At 39.7% G+C, this 20860-nt stretch overlaps 1 protein-coding gene across 1 annotated transcript; it reads left to right on the top strand.

Moving 5' to 3' along the window:
- Nucleotides 1-872: 872 nt before the first annotated feature.
- LOC117597958 (NACHT, LRR and PYD domains-containing protein 3-like) lies at nt 873-15770 on the top strand. The gene is made up of 12 exons (XM_053237025.1): nt 873-1835; nt 2001-2093; nt 2253-2374; nt 2835-2951; nt 3375-3429; nt 3681-3885; nt 4079-5846; nt 7680-7853; nt 11051-11224; nt 13703-13876; nt 14101-14277; nt 14441-15770. The coding sequence occupies exons 3-12, from the start codon at nt 2322-2324 to the stop codon at nt 14475-14477; spliced, it is 2934 nt and encodes a 977-aa protein (XP_053093000.1). The 5' UTR covers nt 873-1835; nt 2001-2093; nt 2253-2321; the 3' UTR covers nt 14478-15770.
- The last annotated feature ends 5090 nt before the right edge of the window (nt 15771-20860 follow it).

A 20860-nucleotide genomic window follows, 5' to 3' on the forward strand; every position in this document is an offset into this window, starting at 1 on the left:
CCCAGAACAGGCGCTCCTGCGGAAATGACGCAGCCCATGATTGGACACCCAAACACTGAGGGCGTGATACAATAACTGGGGAAAAAGATCAGTGCAATGCCCCATATCCAGGCCACTACAATATCCGCTACACTAGTATAGTTTTATCTTACCCATTCCACTTTCCCCTACTTTTAAAACATGTCTCCCGACAACTTATACAGGCTTGGATCAAAAAAAGCATCTGACTTTATCTCACTGGAATATTTATGGAGTGTAATGGACCACTACAGGTTTCCCAAAAACTTACTGGTATGCTTAAAACTCTATAAAAAATCAAAAGTACAAATTAATATCAGTGGATGTTTAACTGATGCTTGTGAAAAACACAGAGGTGTAAAACAAGGCTGTCCTTTAAGCCCAGCACTTTATATTATCACAATTAGTCACTTTTACACAAGATAAAAAACAACCCAATAATACAAGGAGTATTTTGACTTATAAACACCTCCGTAAAACACTTAATAACAGAATAATGGTTGTGGGAAATTGCAGGTAGTATTATACTAGTTACTATGATTAATAATATTCCATGCTATGAGGCAAACAGAGTTTTTGTGTAGTGAGTGAAGTGTGTTGTGCTGGATGGATCTTGGTTACTCTCGTGTGGCCACATTTCCAAACTTGACTCTCTGCATTTGCAGTAAATAACTTGGTTCAAATAATAAAATGATTTAATAAATTAAATGTATCAATGCGTGCTGGTCTTTATTTGGGGTTTAATCAGAATAATTTCATTGATGACAGCTGTATGATAATTACTTTTGAACGGGAGATTGAATGTGATTGGTTCATTCTGAACACAGCCACACCCCCAATTATGCAACCAGGTTAGTGTAACTTTTTATTTTTCCTATTTTTCCCTGAAATGTTTCTGATGGATTTTTACCTATTTAATTTTTAATTCATCACAACCTGGGAAGAAATATTTCTGTTTTCAAAGAATTATTGCCTCTGGCTCCAGGTACAGTTGAAGCAGGTCTTCTGATTTGCTAAGCTTTATGTCACTCATAGTCATCTTTGTGTTGATTGGTTGAAGTGTTGACAGTGGGCGGGGCATGAACTCACAAAGGCGCAGTCACGTGGTCTTCAGCTTAGTTAGTTAATTGTCTCAATGTCTTAATTGTCAGAGAAAATGCTGCAATAACCTGAAAACACAATGGAAATGGTTTACAACAAATTGGAAAAATTTGAGAAGGATGCATGACAAAAGCAGAACTCCTAAGCTGAGTTAGAGTTATCACATTAGCTAAGTTATTCATCTGACCAGTGTGTTTATCTTAGCCTCCTTCATCACTTTTATTCTAAGTAATGTTATTTAATCACATAAAAACTACTTACACAATAATCCTCACTAAGATCAGGATACTCGTTCTCATTAAGATAAAACCAGAAAAAAAAAAAATACTGTAAAAACTTAAGTACATTTATACAGTTTATGAGTTCTGCTTGTTTTCTAATTCTTTCTACTAATTTCTTTTTTAAATTCTTTTTGTAATATGTCTTTTTAAATCAAGCTTTTACATCTGCTGAGTATTTCCAGTACTTCCTGTTATTTTACATTTTTTTATGTTTAAGACAGTTACATGTGCTCAATTTAATGAAGCCACAAGATACTAAATCAAGGTCATGAAATCTGTGATGTAGGAGGTTTTACAACCCTTTTCATTCTCTATTCTCTGTATTTGCAGGTGTTTTCAATATTTGCTGCTGTTTCCAGAAATTGTATGTCATTGGCCTGATTAAATACTTCAAATAAATCTGCAAACAAATTCTGATTACAAAACTTGTAAAAGGTAAGGAGCTTGTTTTGTGTTTTATTTACGTGATTTTGTTTAGACGAGCTTTATCATGGCTTTTGCTCCATGGATCAGAGTGCTGTCTGATAACAATCTATATTCATAGTCATCTGGGTGTGTGTTTATTACCTGTCCGAAGTTACTGCCCTTTGCTCTCTGCAGTATAAACCAGTTAGACAGTATCAGTGAAGGTGAAACTCAGCAACTCCATTTTGTGTCGAGGGGAAAATAAACCATTTCAGGAGTAAAAACACAGTGAGTATCTAAATCTAAAGCTATAATATATAAACACACTGAAGTGACACTAGATGCAGAAGAGTTTTGTGGGTTTGTACTGAAGTTTTAATGTACACAGGTTGTTTTAGGACTTGATACCGTGACTATTTCCTGTAAGTGAACTCTGTGCTGATGCAGGGTTTGATTTAACACACCGATGTTGGAGTGAAGTAAATGTGTGTCCTGCTGTAATCTGGAGAAAGAGACATGACCTCCAACATGAGTGTGTCTGGAAAACAGGACTTAAAGAAAGACGAGAGGTGAGTTACTTTTCCATTCACCAGCAATAAATACACACTGTTTCATGAGAACAGATCTGTATCTCTAAACACTCACTAGTTAACAGAGGAACTAAACTTTGCTTTAAGGTGTTTAATTGCAGTGAATATATCACTGATCTGATGTAAGAACAGTTTAGAGAAATCATTCACTGAAAGAAGAGTAAAAAGGACTGTGTAATGTGTAGCATAAGAGCAGCATAGCTTTGAGTCAGTGAACTCTACAGGCTTTAAGACCCAGCTGAGTCAGTTAGCTGTGATTGGGACTCCTGACATCAGAGTAATTCCTGAGGTATGAGGCGAGTCTCCTGTTTGAATAAGTGTGCAGACTGTAGCTGAATTAAAAAGATGGAATTCTTGGTGTTTAATGATGAACACATTGTTTAACAGTGCTGAGACAGCAGAGTATTAATTATTGCTGATATTTCTGTTGTAATTCTAGAATGATGGAGGGAAAGAGATCAGACTCACCAGAACCCAGCTGTGTGTCCATGAAGAGTGACGAGTCAATTGGACGCATAATCTCCTTCAGAGACAGAGACAGTTCTACTGATGTGAGGTCAGTATAGTGAGGTGTTTCACAGCAGTGTTCCACCTGATCAAACTCACTCGTCTCATTATGAAGCCCTTCATGAGCTTTATCAGGTGTTGAAGCAGTAAAACACTAAACTGTGCAGTGCTGCAGCTCTCGGACTGGCAGTGAGGAAAACTGCTTTAAGAGTTCAGTTCAGCCTGCAGTCCCTGAGCTGGAGGGTCTGTGGTGCTACAGAAGAACATTTACACCTGGGAAATTAATGACAATATAACTGTTTTATTCATTCATTCATTTGTTTGTAAATATGTTAGTTAGGAAATCCTGAAATCAGTATATTGTGTTAAGAGGAAAGTGTTAAATGTCTTTATCTTTCTGTTTATTAGTGTGTGTCTTGCAGCTATCAATACATAAGGTCCATATTACTTGATATGTTTTGTTTGTTCACAGACCACAAAAAAATAAATCAAACATCAGCAAAAATCAGTTGGAGTCCATATTCAAGGTGAGTGTCTCTTTTATCGTGTGTAAATTGTGTGTAAGTTGGTTTCAGAGTTGTTGTTTTTTTTTTTTTATTAATTATTTAAGATAATGACAATTTACAAGTTTACTGATGTCCAGCAGCATTAGGGGTAATCAGAATTTCAGTCGTAATGATAGTAATAGATAGAGACTTTACTTCTTTTCATAAAAAAAAGAATGTCTCACTGTGTAACATTATAATATTTAGATCTGTTACTGTGTGTTTCTAACCAGGAGCTGGAACACAAAGTCATCACTCTGATAAAGAATGAGCTGAAGAGGTTTAGGAAGCTCCTGAGTCCAGATTACCCAGCATGCACTGAGAGGGAGATAGAGGATGAGGAGGATTTGCACAGTGTCAGAGAGGGAGTGCTGAAGATCACACTGCACGTCCTGAAGAACATGAACCACACAGATCTCGCTAACACACTGCACAACAGTAAGAGCTCTGAGTCATGGCTTTATTCCATCAGGTTCACTTTAGAGAGAGGAAATTGTTTTAGATATTAACACTTTTAGTTTTAAGTTTGATTTTAGTATCATGTACATCTGGTGCTTTTCTGTTCTGTTCGTGAAAGTATTTTACATTTTATATTGTGCTCAGTAATTTTGCATTAAAACATGTTTATTAGAGTGTGTGGCCTCTGTGCATCAGCCAAAGTTGAAATCCAACCTGAGAGAGAAGTTTAAAAGAATTAATGAAGGAATCTCACAACATGGAAGCTCAGCACTTCTGAATGAGATCTACACAGAGCTCTACATCACAGAGGGTTGGAGTGGAGACGTCAATAATGAACATGAGGTGAGACAGATTGAGACAGCGTCCAGGAGACCAGCAACACAGGAGACAGCCATCAAATGTAATGACCTCTTTAAAGACAAGTCCATCAGAAGTGTGCTGACTAAAGGAGTTGCTGGAATTGGAAAAACAGTCTCTGTGCAGAAGTTCATTCTGGACTGGGCTGAAGGAAAAGCAAATCAGGATGTCTTCCTTTTGTTTCCACTTCCCTTTAGAGAGCTGAATTTGATGAAGCAGAAAAATCTCAGTCTTATGAATCTTCTTCATCACTTTTTCCCAGAAATGAGAGAACTACAATTAATAGACTCCTACAAAGTGATGTTGATCTTTGATGGTCTGGATGAGTGTCGACTTCCTCTAAATTTCCAGAACAATGAGAGATTGTGTGATGTGACAGAGTCAGCCTCAGTGGATGTGCTGCTGACAAACCTCATCAAGGGGAATCTGCTTCCTTCTGCTCTCCTCTGGATAACCTCTCGACCAGGAGCAGCCAATCAGATCCCTCCTGAGTGTGTAGACCAGGTAACAGAGGTACGAGGGTTCAATGATCCTCAGAAAGAGGAGTACTTCAGGAAGAGGATCAGTGATCAGCACCTGGCCAATAAAATCATCTCACACATGAAGTCTTCAAGAAGCCTCTACATCATGTGCCACATCCCAGTCTTCTGCTGGATTTCAGCCACTGTTCTAGAGAGAATGTTGGGTGAAGCAGAAAGTGGAGAGATCCCCAAGACTCTGACTGAAATGTTCACACACTTCCTGATCTTTCAGATCAAACACAAAGACCAAAAGTACCATCAGAAATGTGACCCTGATCCTCAGCAGACCAGAGAGAGTATCCTGGCCCTGGGAAAACTGGCTTTCCAACAGCTGGAGAAAGGAAACCTGATCTTCTATGAGGAAGACCTGAGAGAGTGTGGCATTGATGTCAGAGAAGTGTCCGTGTACTCAGGAGTGTGTACCCAAATCTTCAGAGAGGAGTTTGGGCTTCACCTGGGGAAGGTGTTCAGCTTTGTACATCTGAGTGTTCAGGAGTTTCTGGCTGCTTTATATGCATTTCTCTCCTTCATCAGCAGAACTGTAACAGAACAACAAACTACTGATCTGTCTGATCTTTTCAGAAAGTCAAACATGTCTGATTTCCTCAGGAGTGCAGTGGACAAGGCCTTACAGAGTGAGAATGGACACCTGGACCTGTTCCTCCGCTTCCTTCTGGGTCTCTCCCTGGAGTCCAATCAGACTCTCTTACGAGGCTTAATGCCACAGACAGGAAGCAGCTCTCACAGCAAACAGGAAATGGTCAAGTACATCAAGAAGAAGATCAGGGACAATGCATCTCCAGAGAAATCCATCAATCTGTTCCACTGTCTGAATGAACTGAATGATCATTCTCTAGTGCAGGAAGTACAAACTTACCTGAACAGAGGAGGTTACAAGTGTCTCAGTGGAACCAGACTCTCTCCTGCTCAGTGGTCAGCTCTGGTGTTTGTGTTACTGAACTCAGAACAGGAGCTGGATGAGTTTAATTTGAGGAAATATGACCCATCAGAGGAATGTCTTCTGAGGCTGCTGCCAGTGGTCAAAGCCTCCAGAACAGCTGTGTGAGTATTTTTATTTATAAATATATTACTGTATAATTTGTTATTTATTGTAACACTGAACTACACTGTTTGGATTAATCCTTGTTAATAGACACTCTAATAATCTTTAAATAAACACATTTTACAGTAAGACACTAATGTCTGTACTGAGGACTGGGCGATATGGACAAAGTCTTGTCATGTTATGGATAATTTCATATCCTGAAATTTTATATCACAATATATTCTGTCTTCTATAAAACTGATTAAAAAAGTGTCTATACAAAATAACTGCATGCATTTAAGAGGTAAACAGCTAAAGACCCACCTCTTCTATTAACATTTAACCAACCCATAACTTTTCCCCACTTAAAAAAAAACTGATCTGAACTAAACACCAGTGAAAGGCATTTTTTAATTTCTCTTTTTTTGACAACAGAACTATCACAAATAAGAACACGCAAAACATAATATAAAAAGTAAATACGAAATATAAAAGGTAAATATTAAAACCCTCTATTCACTTTCATGTAACTTTTAAGTACAAGATACAAGATGATGTTGGGAGTTTCACTCTGTCACACAGAATAAAAGATTAGGATCTTGTACTCAAAAGATACATGAAAGTGAATAGTGTTTTAGTATTTACTTTTTATATTTTGTTTTCATATTATGTTTGTTCTTATTTGTGATGGTTCTGTTGTCAAAAAAAGAGATAAGAAAAAATGCCTTTCACTGGTGTTTAGTTCAGTTCAGTTTAGATTTTTTTTAGTTTTTTTTTTTTTCACTCTGTCATGCTCCTCCATGCTTGTTGTTTTTTTTTTTTTTTCCCCAGTTTTCTCCTTAATTTAGTCATGGCTGTTTCTCACCCTCCAGTTCAGTCTCCCCTGTCACACGACCCTGTCCCCTACCAACCTTCAGCACAAGTGATGCCACTTTTTGCACTGCTCATGCAACATAACACACTTGGAGGAAATCGGTATCTGCCCACTTCCAAATGCATGAGCTCACAGACGCCCATGATCAGTTAGTGTCACTGTGATTGATAGGGGAGAGAGAGTATGCCACCCCTCCCTCCCTGAGAGCATGGACTCACCTGCTCACTTGGACTTCCGGCCACTGATGTCTGTGGCATCATAGGGATTTAAATGAAAGATCTCTGGAAAATAGGATGAACACTTTTCGGTTGCTCCACTCAGGAGCCTTTTTTCTTGTCACAGCGCACTGCTAGTAGCACCGTCCTTAGTGACGCAAATCAGTTGCCAAAAAGTAGATTTTGTGACATTGGCAATATAGAGGATACAAGAAAATATTTATCAATAGACATTATTCATTATTCTATTTTCTTGTCCTATGATATTTATTACCAGATCGCACAGCCCTATCTGCACTGAAGGACAAGTGAGAGAGAATAGGGATGGTTTCACACCTAATTTGTTTGGTTTGTACAGATCAAACGACCGGTCCACACCAAAAACCTGAACCAGTGTCTGTATAAAATCCGAGTTCTCGAGGTGGCAGATTTGTAACTGAGAACAACACACACCAAATGTTTTACGTCTCTGTGAAATTCAACATATAACTCACTGTAAAGTACGACTAGTACTGGCATGTTATTAACTGGTAGTGTACAGTTATATAATTCTTTATTTTCTGTAATAAAATGCACTATATCTGCAGTGTTGGTGGTAGAAACTTGAACACAGATCAGAGTGTATCTGGTGAGTCCTCTGATTTCTGTGTGTGTGAGAGAAACACACTGACATTTCTGTTACATGTTAAACTTTAGCTGTATTATGGCTGTGTTTGTGTGTTTGAGATCAGTGTTCTGATATTTCATTGTTTCTCTTCCAGGCTGTGGAAGTGTAATCTGACAGAGAAAAGCTGTAGTGTTCTGTCTTCAGTTCTCAGCTCAAACTCCTCCAGTCTGAGTGAACTGAACCTGAGTGACAATAAACTGCAGGATTCAGGAGTGAAGCTGCTCTCTGCTGGACTGGAGAATCCACACTGTACACTGGAGATACTGAGGTACACACACACACACACGCACACTCAAACATTAAATATGTTAATAAATAAAAGTGCTAATAACAACAATAATAATTTAATTTATATGGGATGTTGGATATAAAATGCAGCTCAAAGTCCTTCACAATGGGAAATATATAATAAAATAATAATAATAACATAAAATTAAAGATAAAAATAAATTATTAAACCTAAAATGTTGTTACAAAATAAATATAAGTAAACAAACAGAAAGTCAGATTTTTTGGAAGGAAGCCAGCATTTGTTGATGTTAAAAATGATTTGGGGTGAAATCCATCAGGGATTCTGCTAAGTACACAGGTGCAATGCCATTAAGAGTTTTAAAACTAATAAGAGCACTTTAAAATCGACTCTGGATGTCACAGGTAACCAGTGCAGTTCCTGCACAATAGGAGTAATATGGTCTCTCTTTAGTTTGTGTTAGAAGCTGAGCAGCTGCATTTTGTACTGACTGTAATGGATAAAGCTTTTTGGGAAGTTCATGAAAGAGAACACAAGTACTATAGTCCAATCTACTTGAAATAAATGCATGGATGAGTTTTTCTGCATCTTCTTTAGATAAAAATGGATGAACTTTTGCAATATTCCTCAAATGATTGAATGTGACCTTAGAGATATTATTGATGTGAGGAACAAAGCTGAGATCAGAGTCGACTATTACACCCAGATTTCTAACCTGTAACCAGCTCATTTTTCAATAACTATTCTCTTTTCTGTTTATCTCCTACAATTAATGTCTCCATTTTATCCTGGTTTAACTGTAGAAAGTTCTGTAACACGCAGTCAGATATTTCATTCAAGCATGTAATCAGTTTGTTAATTGGCTCTTGATTACTCAGTGACACTGATATATAAAGCTGTGTGTCATCTGCATAACTATGAAAACTGATTTCATGCTTTCTAATAAGTCCAGCAAGAGGTAACATGTAGAGGGAGAAAAGCAAGTGTACTAAAATAGATCCTTATGGAACTCCAAATGAAATATCATATTGTCTTGATGAATGACTTCAATATCCCAAATTATCATAAAACTGTCTACCACACAAGTATGATCTGATCTAGTTTAGCCCTACCAATGTTCAAGTCTGTGTAGAAGAATATCATGGTCTACAGTACTGAAAGCTGCACTCAGGTCAAGAAGAACAAGAATGGAAATGTGATCAGAACTGGCACTTAGCCACTTAAAACCCTGACCAAATGCGTGCACACAACAGCTCATTTGTAAGAAAATGGTTTGACATGAAAGGCGAGAAAACGAGATCTAGACTGTAGCCAGGTGATCATGGACACTGAGCATCACACAGAGAAACTGCTGTTTTAAATAATTTAAAGTGTCTCAGTGACTGTTGGTCAGAAATCTCTCACACTGATGCACTCTTCAGCCTCTCACGCTACACTCAGTCACTTCTCTCTGTTTGAAACGTGACAATAACAAGAAATCCAAGCACTGATAAACTTGGACATGCACAGGAATGGCACAAGGTTGTTGTGTTGGTTAAATTAGTGCTGGCTCTAAAGTGTTGAACAGCATTTAAAGAAGATGCCGTGACAAACAGAAGTGATTTATAAACCACCTTTCATCCTCCAGAACAATCATACTGATCTCTAAATATCTAAATATCTCTAACAGTGTGCTCTAAATCTTCTGTCAGCTGAGGCGTTTGCACCGTGTCAGCTTACGGCTATACACAGACAGACCGGCCCGTACTCCTTTATACAGACACATTTCTTTTGTCTTAACTGAATGACTCGTCTTATTTGTCTTAATAACACTCAGTGTTGGCTTGCTTTTAAAAAACTTTTTTTTTTTCATATTTTTCAATATTTTTTTAAATTAATGCCATTAATGTGAAACTGAGTTTCACCAAAAGTTCATTAAATTGGTGTGTAATTGAAATAAATACTGAAAGTAATTTAAATTTGACAGTGTAATCCGTTTATAAAATTGCAGTAATTTACCGACAATCATACAACTTGAAGCTTCACCTTATTTAGTTTTGTTTTATCCATAAATTGACACAAACTAAGTAAAGTGAGACCCCTAGCACACAGGAACAGGAGTCCAGTGCTGATGCTGTTTCCCCAAACTCCAGCTCAGTCCAGAACTCGTCCATAAGTGCCTGATGAATGTGAAAGTAGAGGACAGTGAGGTGTTGGTGGAGAAGCACTGGGTTGAGGGTCAGAATAAAGACCAGATAAAGCAGCTATGAACATACACACATTACACAACATTACATTTTTAATTTACACATTCCTGTGTAAATGCTCCTACACACAGTTTATGAATATGAGTTTATATGAGTAAAAAATTAGTGCGTATTTTTATATGGTGTTGATTAGGATTGTTTCTGATGTGGAGCTTTGTGTATGTATGTGTGTGTGTGTGTGTGTGTGTGTGTGTGTGTGTGTGTGTGTGTATTGGGGTGTTACATGAATTGTATCTGTGTGAAAGTTATAAGATTAAGGTCCAAAGAACAATGAACAGCAACTGTTTTATGGTCTCTGTGAAATTCAACTTTGTGTTAATGCTGAAATATCTACATCATTTCTCACATCAGAACAAAGTACATTTATTTCTACAGTGTGTAGATCAGTGTACATTGCACACACATTTACTTTAATAACATGCCAATTCCAGTCGTACTTTATAGTGAGGTCAATAAGCCAGTTTCTCTGATGTTATCTGTCCTCATGGAGCTGTTACCATTTTATAGACCTGTTTCTATTGTTCTATGGGAGCAAAAATATTCTAGAAAATGTTTGTAATGGAAAGTAAATGTGTGCACAATGTACACTGATCTACACACTAAACACACTGTAATGAAGCAGTAAAGGACAGTGTGTAAATGTGTAAATGTTCTCCAGCAGAACTTTCCCCAGAGCTGCTGAACACACTGTATGAAAAACTCTCTGCTAGAAATAAAGAGACGTGTTTGTTCAGAGTGGCCTCTCTGTTATTATCTTGTTTCAGAAAGTTAAATACATCGTCTCATATGAGCTGAGACACATGGATCTGTCCAAGAGCAGTCCAAGTTTATACACAGGCTGTTCATTTTATATTTTTATCCTGACATTAGAACCTTGTGTTCAGGTAGACAGTTTATTTCCACACTGATGGAAACACCTCATTTCACAATCAGAGAAATAAATCAAACATTTCATCATTTCTCTTCTAGCCTGTGTGAATGTAATCTGACAGAGGAAAGCTGTAGAGTTCTGTCCTCAGTTCTCAGCTCAAACTCCTCCAGTCTGAGAGAACTGGACCTGAGTGGAAATAAACTGCAGGATTCAGGAGTGAAGCTGCTCTCTGCTGGACTGGAGAATCCACACTGTACACTGGAGATACTGAGGTACACACACACACACACACACAGGTCAGATTATCACTTTATCACCAAACATTACATAAAGAAATGATTGTGTGTCTTTATGTAGCTGTACATTTTAGAATATGAATTAAATGTTTGGAAGAAATGTGTTTGTGAGAATCAGATTTACTTTCTAGATTAATTCTATATTATGAATAAATAAAAACTGTACTTATGAATTGTAATTTTAGCTGTTTAGATCTTGTGTCTCTGCTAGAGCTGTAACACAGTGCTATTATCTGTATCTGTATCTGTTAAGTGCTCAAAATATTCATAAAACAGGAAGTGGACGTGGTCTGTACCTGAGGGTTTTTTTATGTGAACCCTATCACTATGCCCTGAAAAACAGTGAAAAATATCAGGGCTACTGCAAAAAGAAAACAGCTTTCATTCACAAATTATAACTTATTTATTTATTTGTTTGTTTGTTTGTTTGTTTGTTAGGTTTTTAAAATTATATAACTTCATTCAACTCCTGAACTAGATGTCCTGTGGAACTTTCTGGAAAGCTTTCTATCTTCTATCTAATCTGACTGAATAAAAAAGCTAACTATGTTTCAAAACAACACTGTCTTTCCCAAATCAAGAAACCGTTATTTACTGTTGACAACAACAGCTACCTAATAATATTTGATCAGATTTACTTTAGCCTTTGTGTTCACTGGACACGCTATCAGAATCTGTTATAAAGCTGGACATGGTACCGGCTCCATGAGTACAGATAACATCAGACCCAGATAACAACAAAATCTGGGCGAGATCTGGCTTACTTTAGGCCCTTCTGGTTTAATTCTGGCACAGTTTTTTTTCACAGTCTTGTGTGAAACAGCTTTAGGCTGAGCTCTGGCATGAGTTTGCAGCTTAAGGGCCATTCGAGGGGAGTGGGCCGTGGTGGTATGTGGGCCTAAATTCAACCAGATAAGGCCCACAACCAATTTTGCTATCTGGGGAGAAATTGCCTTATTGACCTCGCTGTTTGAGTTAAGATGCCGGCATTCTCTACCAAAATATGTAGGAGAATAGCAGATCAGCTCAGAAGGGAAAATTTTGCAAACTTAATACTTTAATAGCTGAATAACTATTTGTCCAGCAATAAGTTGAAATTAGTGTATTTATTAATTGTGCATGAAATATTACTTCCATAGCCACTGGCAATAATATCCTAAATATAGTGAAAATGGCTTTGAACAGAGAATGAATGAAATCCAAAGTTTCTGGGATTATACACTGTTTTTCAGAACATCCCTGAACAAACCATCAACTTATCAGTTTAACCTTCGCTTTGTTTAGAAGGGCTTTAAACTTGTATTAAATGCACTGGTTCAGCTTGCCAGGGATTCCCTCATTACGGCATTGTTTGGAGAGGTTTTCCAGCGATGTTGATTGGTCGACAGTCTGGTTGGCCTTAAGTAGCGTCTCGGAAGACCGATAAAGATGATAAACAGAGTGAGAAGCGAACCAGGCTGAGTCTCGTAGGTGGGTTGCAAAGTGTTAATGAGTGATTAACAGCAGTGCAAAGGCAGTAGTTGGAGGCTTTGCAGGAACCGGTCATTACAGACTTGGCAGAGACTCAGAGCAAGCGTTATCTCCTTGTGGTGTCGTGGGGCGAGAACTTCTGGAGCTCCTGTTTGACGAGAATGCCTGGTGATCTGTTGGAAGAGACTCCTGCAGATGTTGATTGAAGAGAGCTCCTGGAGCCATTGAAAAAGACTCCTAGTTGTTAAGAGAGACTCTCGCAAGATATTGGTTGAAGAGAACTCCCACAGATGTTGATAGAGTTTCCTTTATTTCAGGAGGTTTTAACCCTTTCCAGTTGGGCTGACCCCAAAGTGCTTGCTCCATCAGTAGGATCTTGGTGTAAAATGCATTCTCCTCCTCTGGCACTAACTAGCATTCAGGTTTGAAAGGGTTCCTCTTGGTTCATCCTCTGGTCAGGGATGTTCTAATGTTTGCTCTTTTGTTCACAGGATAGTTGAAATTAGGCAGGCGGTAATTCACTCTGTGCCTCAGTGTCTGTGAGCGAGGATTCATTGTTTTATGGTTTTCTTGCTGTCTGTTCACTTAGAAATCCTACATATGACTAGTATTGGTGTGTTATTAACTGATGGTGTACAGTTCTACAGTTCTTTATTTTCTGTAATAAAATGCACTATATCTGCAGTGTTGGTTGTAGAAACTTGAACACAGATCAGAGTGTATTGTTTGTAGGCTGCTCGCTCTCACATGTATGTGTTATGTACATGACCTAATGGTCTTATAATAAATTGTAGCTGAGAGATTGTGGAGTGCAGAAAGACGTCCCTGCTCCTGTAAATGTGCTGAAGTGGTGTCCTGTCCTCTGATTTCTGTGTGTGAGAGAAACACACTGACATTTCTGTTACATGTTAAACTTTAGCTGTATTATGGCTGTGTTTGTGTGTTTGAGATCAGTGTTCTGATATTTCATCATTTCTCTTCCAGGCTGCGTGGGTGTAATCTGACAGAGAAAAGCTGTAGAGTTCTGTCCTCAGTTCTCAGCTCAAACTCCTCCAGTCTGAAAGAACTGGACCTGAGTAACAATAAACTGCAGGATTCAGGAGTGAAGCTGCTCTCTGCTGGACTGGAGAATCCACACTGTACACTGGAGATACTGAGGCAGGCACACACACACACACACACACACACACAGTGCAGTGTTTTAATAAATGCAGCAACATCCAGTTTTCATGTGTAGTAACTGTAATTGTAGTAATCTATATTTTCATTGTTGTGTGTGTGAGATGGAGAGTAAATGTACTGTATATAAAGATTTTGTGTAGTTCATGTTTTCAATGCTAAAACTGAGTGTGTTAAGTGTGAGAAGGTTTTCTTTCTTGCAGGATGCATTACTGCAGTATTACAGATGACGTTTGTGCTGCTCTGGCTTCAGCTCTGAGGTCAAACTCCTCATCACACCTGACAGAACTGGATCTGAAGGGTAATAATCCAGGAGAATCAGGAGTGAAGCTGCTCTCTGATCTACTGAAGGATCCACACTGTAAACTGGAGACACTACAGTGGGTTACTGACATACTGTCTCTTTACTGTACTGTATTGTATGATACTGAATAATATTCACTGTGTACTATATAATATTGTCAGTTTTATTTTGTGTGTGTGTGTGTGTCTTGGTGTTTATTCTGATGTTTGTTTACACTGATGCTCTTCTCTGTCTTTCAGAATTAAGGATCGTAAATTCATCAGGACTGGCGTATGACAGGAGTCTCACCTCAAACCTCTTCTCCAGGATAAAGCAGTTTTGGTGACGCATTAGAACTCGTCCCACATTTCCAGCAGTTTGGGAGCTGAATCATTCATATTCAGATGTAGACGTCCAAAACAATAACCGTGACTGATCACATCCTTTTATCCACTCAGCTACAAGTTACTTCAGGCTTTAATAACATATTTTACAATCCAAAGTCAAATCCTTCAGCATCTACACACAACACAGAGATATCATCACATCATCATACTGATTACACAAATACACATCCATGTGTTGTAGCTGTTTATAGCTTAGTTTTAGCTCCATGTTTTTATCTAACATTTGTGTCTCCACTGATGATTAATTCACAGTTGTGATATTGATATTTTTTTTCCTCTTAAAATGATTTTCAAACCTCTGTTCTTTGTTTGCTAATCTGTGGTAATGGTAACCACGGTAACAGGTGGTTGCTTGATTTGTTGTTATAGTGATAAATTGATCTCACTTCTATCTGACTGGTTCCTTGGGTCCAGACCAGCAGGGTTCTTGTCCCAGACTTGAACAGTTTTTGCTGAACAATAACTAGATATTTTCTGGTGAAAAAGTAAAGAACAGTTCCATCACTGGTACCTCATTTCAGTACAAAAACATACACATGATCTGATTCTACATGAAAATACGTTTTGAGTTCAAAATGTAAGCTCACATCATTGAGCCTGACATCACTTCCTGTACACATGACTACAACGAACACCTGAAGCTGAAGAATGTAAACGCAGCCGAAGAATATAGAAGCAGCTGAAATGTTATATCAGATTGTACTGATTTTTCATCACAGAGAGTCTCATGAAGAACAGAAGCGTGAAATAAAACTCTGCCTTCCTTCCTGCTAATAATCATAATGATGATGTTAAGAGATTAATAATGTTCTTCTCTGGTGATCAGTTCACAACATGCCAGGATTCATTATTCTGTAATCTCACACCAGCTAATAACAGTAAACATGTATATGAGTGTAAGTAAGCTCATGTGATAAAACAAGTGAAAGAGCTGAACTAGAAAGTAACATGCATCACTGCATCTAAGTCTGACTGTTTGATATTTAGATTAAAAAAAAAACTAACTGAAAAGTACATGCACTGTATGTATTCCTATCATTTAATACAGTTTAGTGTAAATGCTGTATACACTCACTGTCCACTTTACTAGGAACACCTGTACACATTCATGCAGTATATTGGCAATTTATATCATCAAATATAATATATATAAGCAAATAAGCAAAAAAATAAAGGTGTTTTTAATTTATTTATCCTCATGAGACTCCATAGTGTTTACTGTGGGACACTGAGCCTCATTTCTGTTTATTAACGGTAGCAAATCTTACTTGTTTGGGCGGAAATGAGGAAGCAGGAAGCAGGCTTGGGAACAACACAGGCGTTTTATTCTCCAGTTTCACTTTCGCTTTCAGCGGTCTATTTTATTTACACACACGGCTCTGTGTTGGTTAATTCTCTCTCTCTCTCTCTCTCTCTCTCTCTCTCTCTCTCTCTCTCTCTCTCTCTCTCTCTCTGCGCATGCGCGGGTGCGAAGGCGCGAGTGGAGCGTCGTGAGCGGGTTTGCGAGCGATTTTCAAAACTTTTTCTTTAAGTGTGTTTTGTTAAAAATTACGAGTGGATGTTTTAGGTGTTGGGTGGTTGTGGGAGTGTGTGTGGGTGTGTGTGTGACGGGTGAGCCTGCATTCGGCACATCTGGCGCTGAAAGCATGGCGAATCCGGGTGATAGCGTTTATGAATCTCTAACACGCCGGCATGGTGTGAGGATTGTGTGCAGCGTTAGTGTAGAGGAATGTCTTTTAGTGGTTGGTAAAGTGGTGGGGTACAGCAACATTTTGGCAGCTTCCCGTATGAACAGTTTTTTAACTCAGTTGATAAAGCAAATGAAATGGTGCAAAACAAAGTGGTTTTAAACGACTCACTTATACCGGTGCTTCCTCTCAGTACTCCGTCTAAGAAAATCATACTGTCAAACGTTCCTCCTTTCCTAAAAAACGAGACAATTGCAAAAGAGCTCTCCCGTTATGGAAAACTGGTCTCTCCCATAAGAAAAATACAGCTAGGAAGCAAAGTGCCAGAAATAAAAAAACTCAAACATAATGTCCTTCAGGAGAATGGCATACATGGTGCTGAGCAACGGTGCGGAGGAGCTAGACCTGGTGATGAAATTTCGGGTGGATGGTTTTGACTATGTTGTATTTGTCACAACAGATGCTGGCATGAAATGTTTCAACTGTGATGAAACAGGCCACTTGGTCCGTGCATGTCCAGAAAAACCAAAGATGGTCCGGGCGACAGACAGGGAAGCTCAGCGGACCAGTGACCCTGGGGGAGATGAGCCCTCTGTGTCCGCTCCCCCTGTGCCTGAGTCCTTTGCAGCTGACCCTCCTGCGGCCGAGCCCATAGCTGCGGCCTCTCCCGCGGTGGGTCCTGCCGAGACCGTTCCTCCTGCGGTCGTGGTAGGGCACAGCGGAGGAGACCCTGGTGCTGCTGTGGCAAAACCCGCGGGGGACAAAGCAGGAGCAACTGTACCTGCGATGGGTGAGAACAAGGATGGAATGAGCGAAACACCATCAGAGCCCCCCATGCAGGCAAACCAGGAGGCGGAAACGGAACGTGGTTGTAGTGTTGACATCAGAAATGACGGAGATACAGATTTTGAGATGGAAGCAGAACTGGAGTTTAAGGTCCCCACCAAAAGAAAGAAAAAATCTAGAAGCAAGGGCAATAAGCAGGTAAAAAAAAATGGGTCAGAGGTGGAGGAAGAGAGTGATGATGGCTCTTCCGATTCAAACTGGTCACATTGTTCACAAGCTGATGAAAGAGAGGTGGTTTACACGGCAGCAGAAATCTCTAGGTTCTTAAAAGATACTAAAGGTAAGAGGGCAGTAAACCTAGAAGAGTTTTTTCCAGATATAGTGCAATTTGTGAAAGACGTTAAGAAACTAATGAGAAATGGAGCCTTTGAAAAGACTGAGATCTACCGTCTTAAAGCAATGGTGACCAAACTTAAAAAGAATGAAAGTACATTTTAGCATGTCTAGCCCTGTTTTAATAAAAAAAAGGGTTGAATTACATCAGATTAGCGCTCGCCTACTACATAATAATGAGTGCAATCACTGCTGTAACCCTTAACATTAATGGTGCTAGAGATCAAAGAAAAAGAGCAGCACTTTATGAACTGCTGAAGCAGAAACAAGCCGACGTCATTTTACTCCAGGAAACACACAGTGACGCAGGGAACTCCTCGGACTGGGCGATGGAGTGGATAGGGCTCTTGTTTTTAAGTCACAACACCTCTCTTAGTGGTGGTGTTGCTCTTATGTTTTCACGGTCTTTTAGTCCACAGTCTTATGAAGTTGAAGAAGTTTTAAAAGGAAGACTTTTAAAATTGAGAGCATGTTTTGAGAATGAGGTTTTTGTTTTTATATGTGTGTATGCTCTTACTCTGAGTGTAGAGAGGATGCTGTTCTTAAACACATTAAGCACTGTAATTGGTTCTTGTAAGCAGAATGAAGTTTTAATCATAGGAGGAGATTTCAATTGCACTGCAGACAGGCTAGACAGGAACCACTTAGAACCTCATGCTGCCTCCCAAAAACGCCTGTGTGAATTAATAGTGACGCATGACCTGAGTGATATCTGGAGGAATTTCCACAGAACACAGAGACAGTACACATGGTCCCATTGTAAAGAAAACATGCTCTCACTGGCAAGGCTTGAGCGGTTTTATGGTTTTAAACATCAGCTGAATGTTTTTAGGTCATGTTCTATCTATCCTGTGGGTTTTTCAGATCATTTTATGGTACAGTGTACTTTTAAGAAAAGTAATGTGAAGCCACACAGTGCGTACTGGCATTTTAATGCAGCGCTTTTAGAGGACCTTAATTTTAGAGAGAGTTTTATGTTTTTTTGGGATACTTTTAGGATTCAAAAGCCAAGTTTTACCTCTTTGCAACAGTGGTGGGATGTCGCAAAAGTACAAATTAAATTGTTTTGTCAACAGTACGCTCACAACGTCACTAAGGGCATCACAAGATCGCTTAGAGCTCTAGAGATTGAAGTAGTGGAACTCCAGGGTTTGGCAGAGTCCACAGGAAATCGAGGCCACGTTGAGGCTCTCAAGGGGAAAAAAATGCGTTGGCTGATTTGTTGGGCACAACAGTGCAGGGGGCACTGGTCCGCTCACGCTTTAGAAGTGTAACGGAGATGGACGCTCCTTCCAAGTTCTTCTTTGGTCTTGAGAAAAAAAACAGACAAAAAAGGTTTATACATGCTGTGCGAACAGAGTCAGGGGAGCTTGTAACTGAACCTACTGAAATTCACAAGCATACAGTTGGCTTTTACTCAAAGCTGTATAGATGTGAGCTCGCAGCTGTGCAAGAGGTGGAGGAAGGTTTTTTCAAAACCTTCCAAAACTAACTGAAGGGTCCGCAAGTGAGCTTGACAGGGAGCTGACTCTGGAGGAGGTAGAGGCTGCACTCAACAGCATGGCGAATGGTCAGTCACCTGGAATTGACGGCCTTCCAGTAGAGTTTTACAAAGCCTTTTGGTCGGTGTTAGGGTAGGACCTGCTGGAAGTGCTGAAAGCCAGCATAAATGACGGCAGGCTGCCGTTGAGTAGCCGTAGAGCGGTCCTGACCCTACTACCTAAGAAAGTTGACCAAACCGACCTCAGGAACTGGCGCCCTGTCTCGTTATTGTGCACAGACTGTAAGGTGCTCTCAAAAGCGTTGGCAACAAGACTGGGGAAGGTAATGGAGCAAGTCATCCACTTTGACCAGACGTACTGTGTGCCTGGCAGGTCAGTCTACGGCAATATACATTTGATTCGTGATATTTTGGACATCTCTAGTCTATTGGGTGTATAGACTGGTCTTATATTTATGGACCAGGAAAAGGCTTTTGACCGGGTTGAACACCAGTATTTATGGAGGGTTCTAAAGAATTTCGGGTTCAACTCAGGTTTCATGGCCATGATCCAGGTTTTGTACAGTGATATTGAGAGTGTACTGAAAGTTAACGGTGGTTTATGTGTACCTTTTAAAGTGTATAGGGATATTAGGCAGGGCTGCTCTCTGTCCGGCATGCTATACGCCCTAGCCATAGAACCATTACTATGTCATATAAGAAGTAAAATCACTGGTCTATTGATACCAAGCTGTAATACCCCATACTGTGTATCAGCCTATGCTGATGATGTTGTAGTCATGGTGAATGGACAGAGAGAGATTGACATTTTAACTGGTATTATAAAAGATTTTAATGTCTTATCATCTGCAAAAGTGAACTGGAAAAAAGGTGAAGCCATTTTAGTTGGGGATTGGAAGGGTGGGGAACCATGTCTCCCAGATAGTCTAACATGGAAAACTGGAGGTTTTAAGTACTTGGAGTGTACCTGGGAGACAGTAGTTATGTAGAGAAAAACTGGGAAGGCATAAGTGAGAAAATAAAAGGACGTTTAAATAAATGGAAATGGCTTGTTCCACAAATGTCATATAAGGGCAGAACCTTGGTTGTTAATAATCTAGCTGCATCAACGTTATGGCACAGACTGGCCTGCATCGATCCACCCCCAAAACTACTTGCAGATCTACAAGCCATGATGGTGGACTTTTTCTGGGACAAGCTGCATTGGATATTGCAGAGTGTGCTATACCTACCCAAGCAGGAGAGTGGGCAAGGACTTATTCATTTATCCAGCAGGACTGTAGCGTTTCGCCTCCAGTTTGTACAGAAGCTCCTCACCGGCCCAGAGAGTCTCTCATGGAGAGCGGTGGCAAACAGAATACTGCAAACCGTGGGAGGATGGGGTCTGGACAAGTCACTGTTTCTAATGGACACTAAACAACTAAACCTAGCAGGACTACCTGCTTTTTATGAAGGACTTTTTAAAGTTTTTAACCATTTCAGAGTGCAGAGAGAGGACTGTCCATCACCACGCTGGCTCCTTGATCATGGTGCTCGCCTGGATGTAACAAGCAGGACTAATTCGGCCTTAACAAGAGCTTTGATCTCCTCAAGGACCGTGACTCTGCGACAGCTGGTGGAACTGACAGGACTGGACTTTGCTAGCCCAAATGACTTAGCAACACGGATAGGGGTGAAGTCTGTCCGTGTGGTCACACAGCTTTTACGGAGGTGGAGGTCTGCACTTATGTCAGAGGAGCACATGCAGCTCAGGGACTACTGCGCTGGGGTGGTCAGGCCCGAGGACGGTGAGCCCACTCCAGGTTTAACTATTGAAGCCAATCTGTCAGAGGTCTCAGGTCCCCTCCTGGGGGATGGGGAAAAAACAAAAATAGCCCTTAACACAGCCTCTGGTAAGGCTTTCTA

This window comes from Pangasianodon hypophthalmus, chromosome 9, assembly GCF_027358585.1.
Source record: "Pangasianodon hypophthalmus isolate fPanHyp1 chromosome 9, fPanHyp1.pri, whole genome shotgun sequence".
NCBI lineage: Eukaryota > Metazoa > Chordata > Actinopteri > Siluriformes > Pangasiidae > Pangasianodon > Pangasianodon hypophthalmus.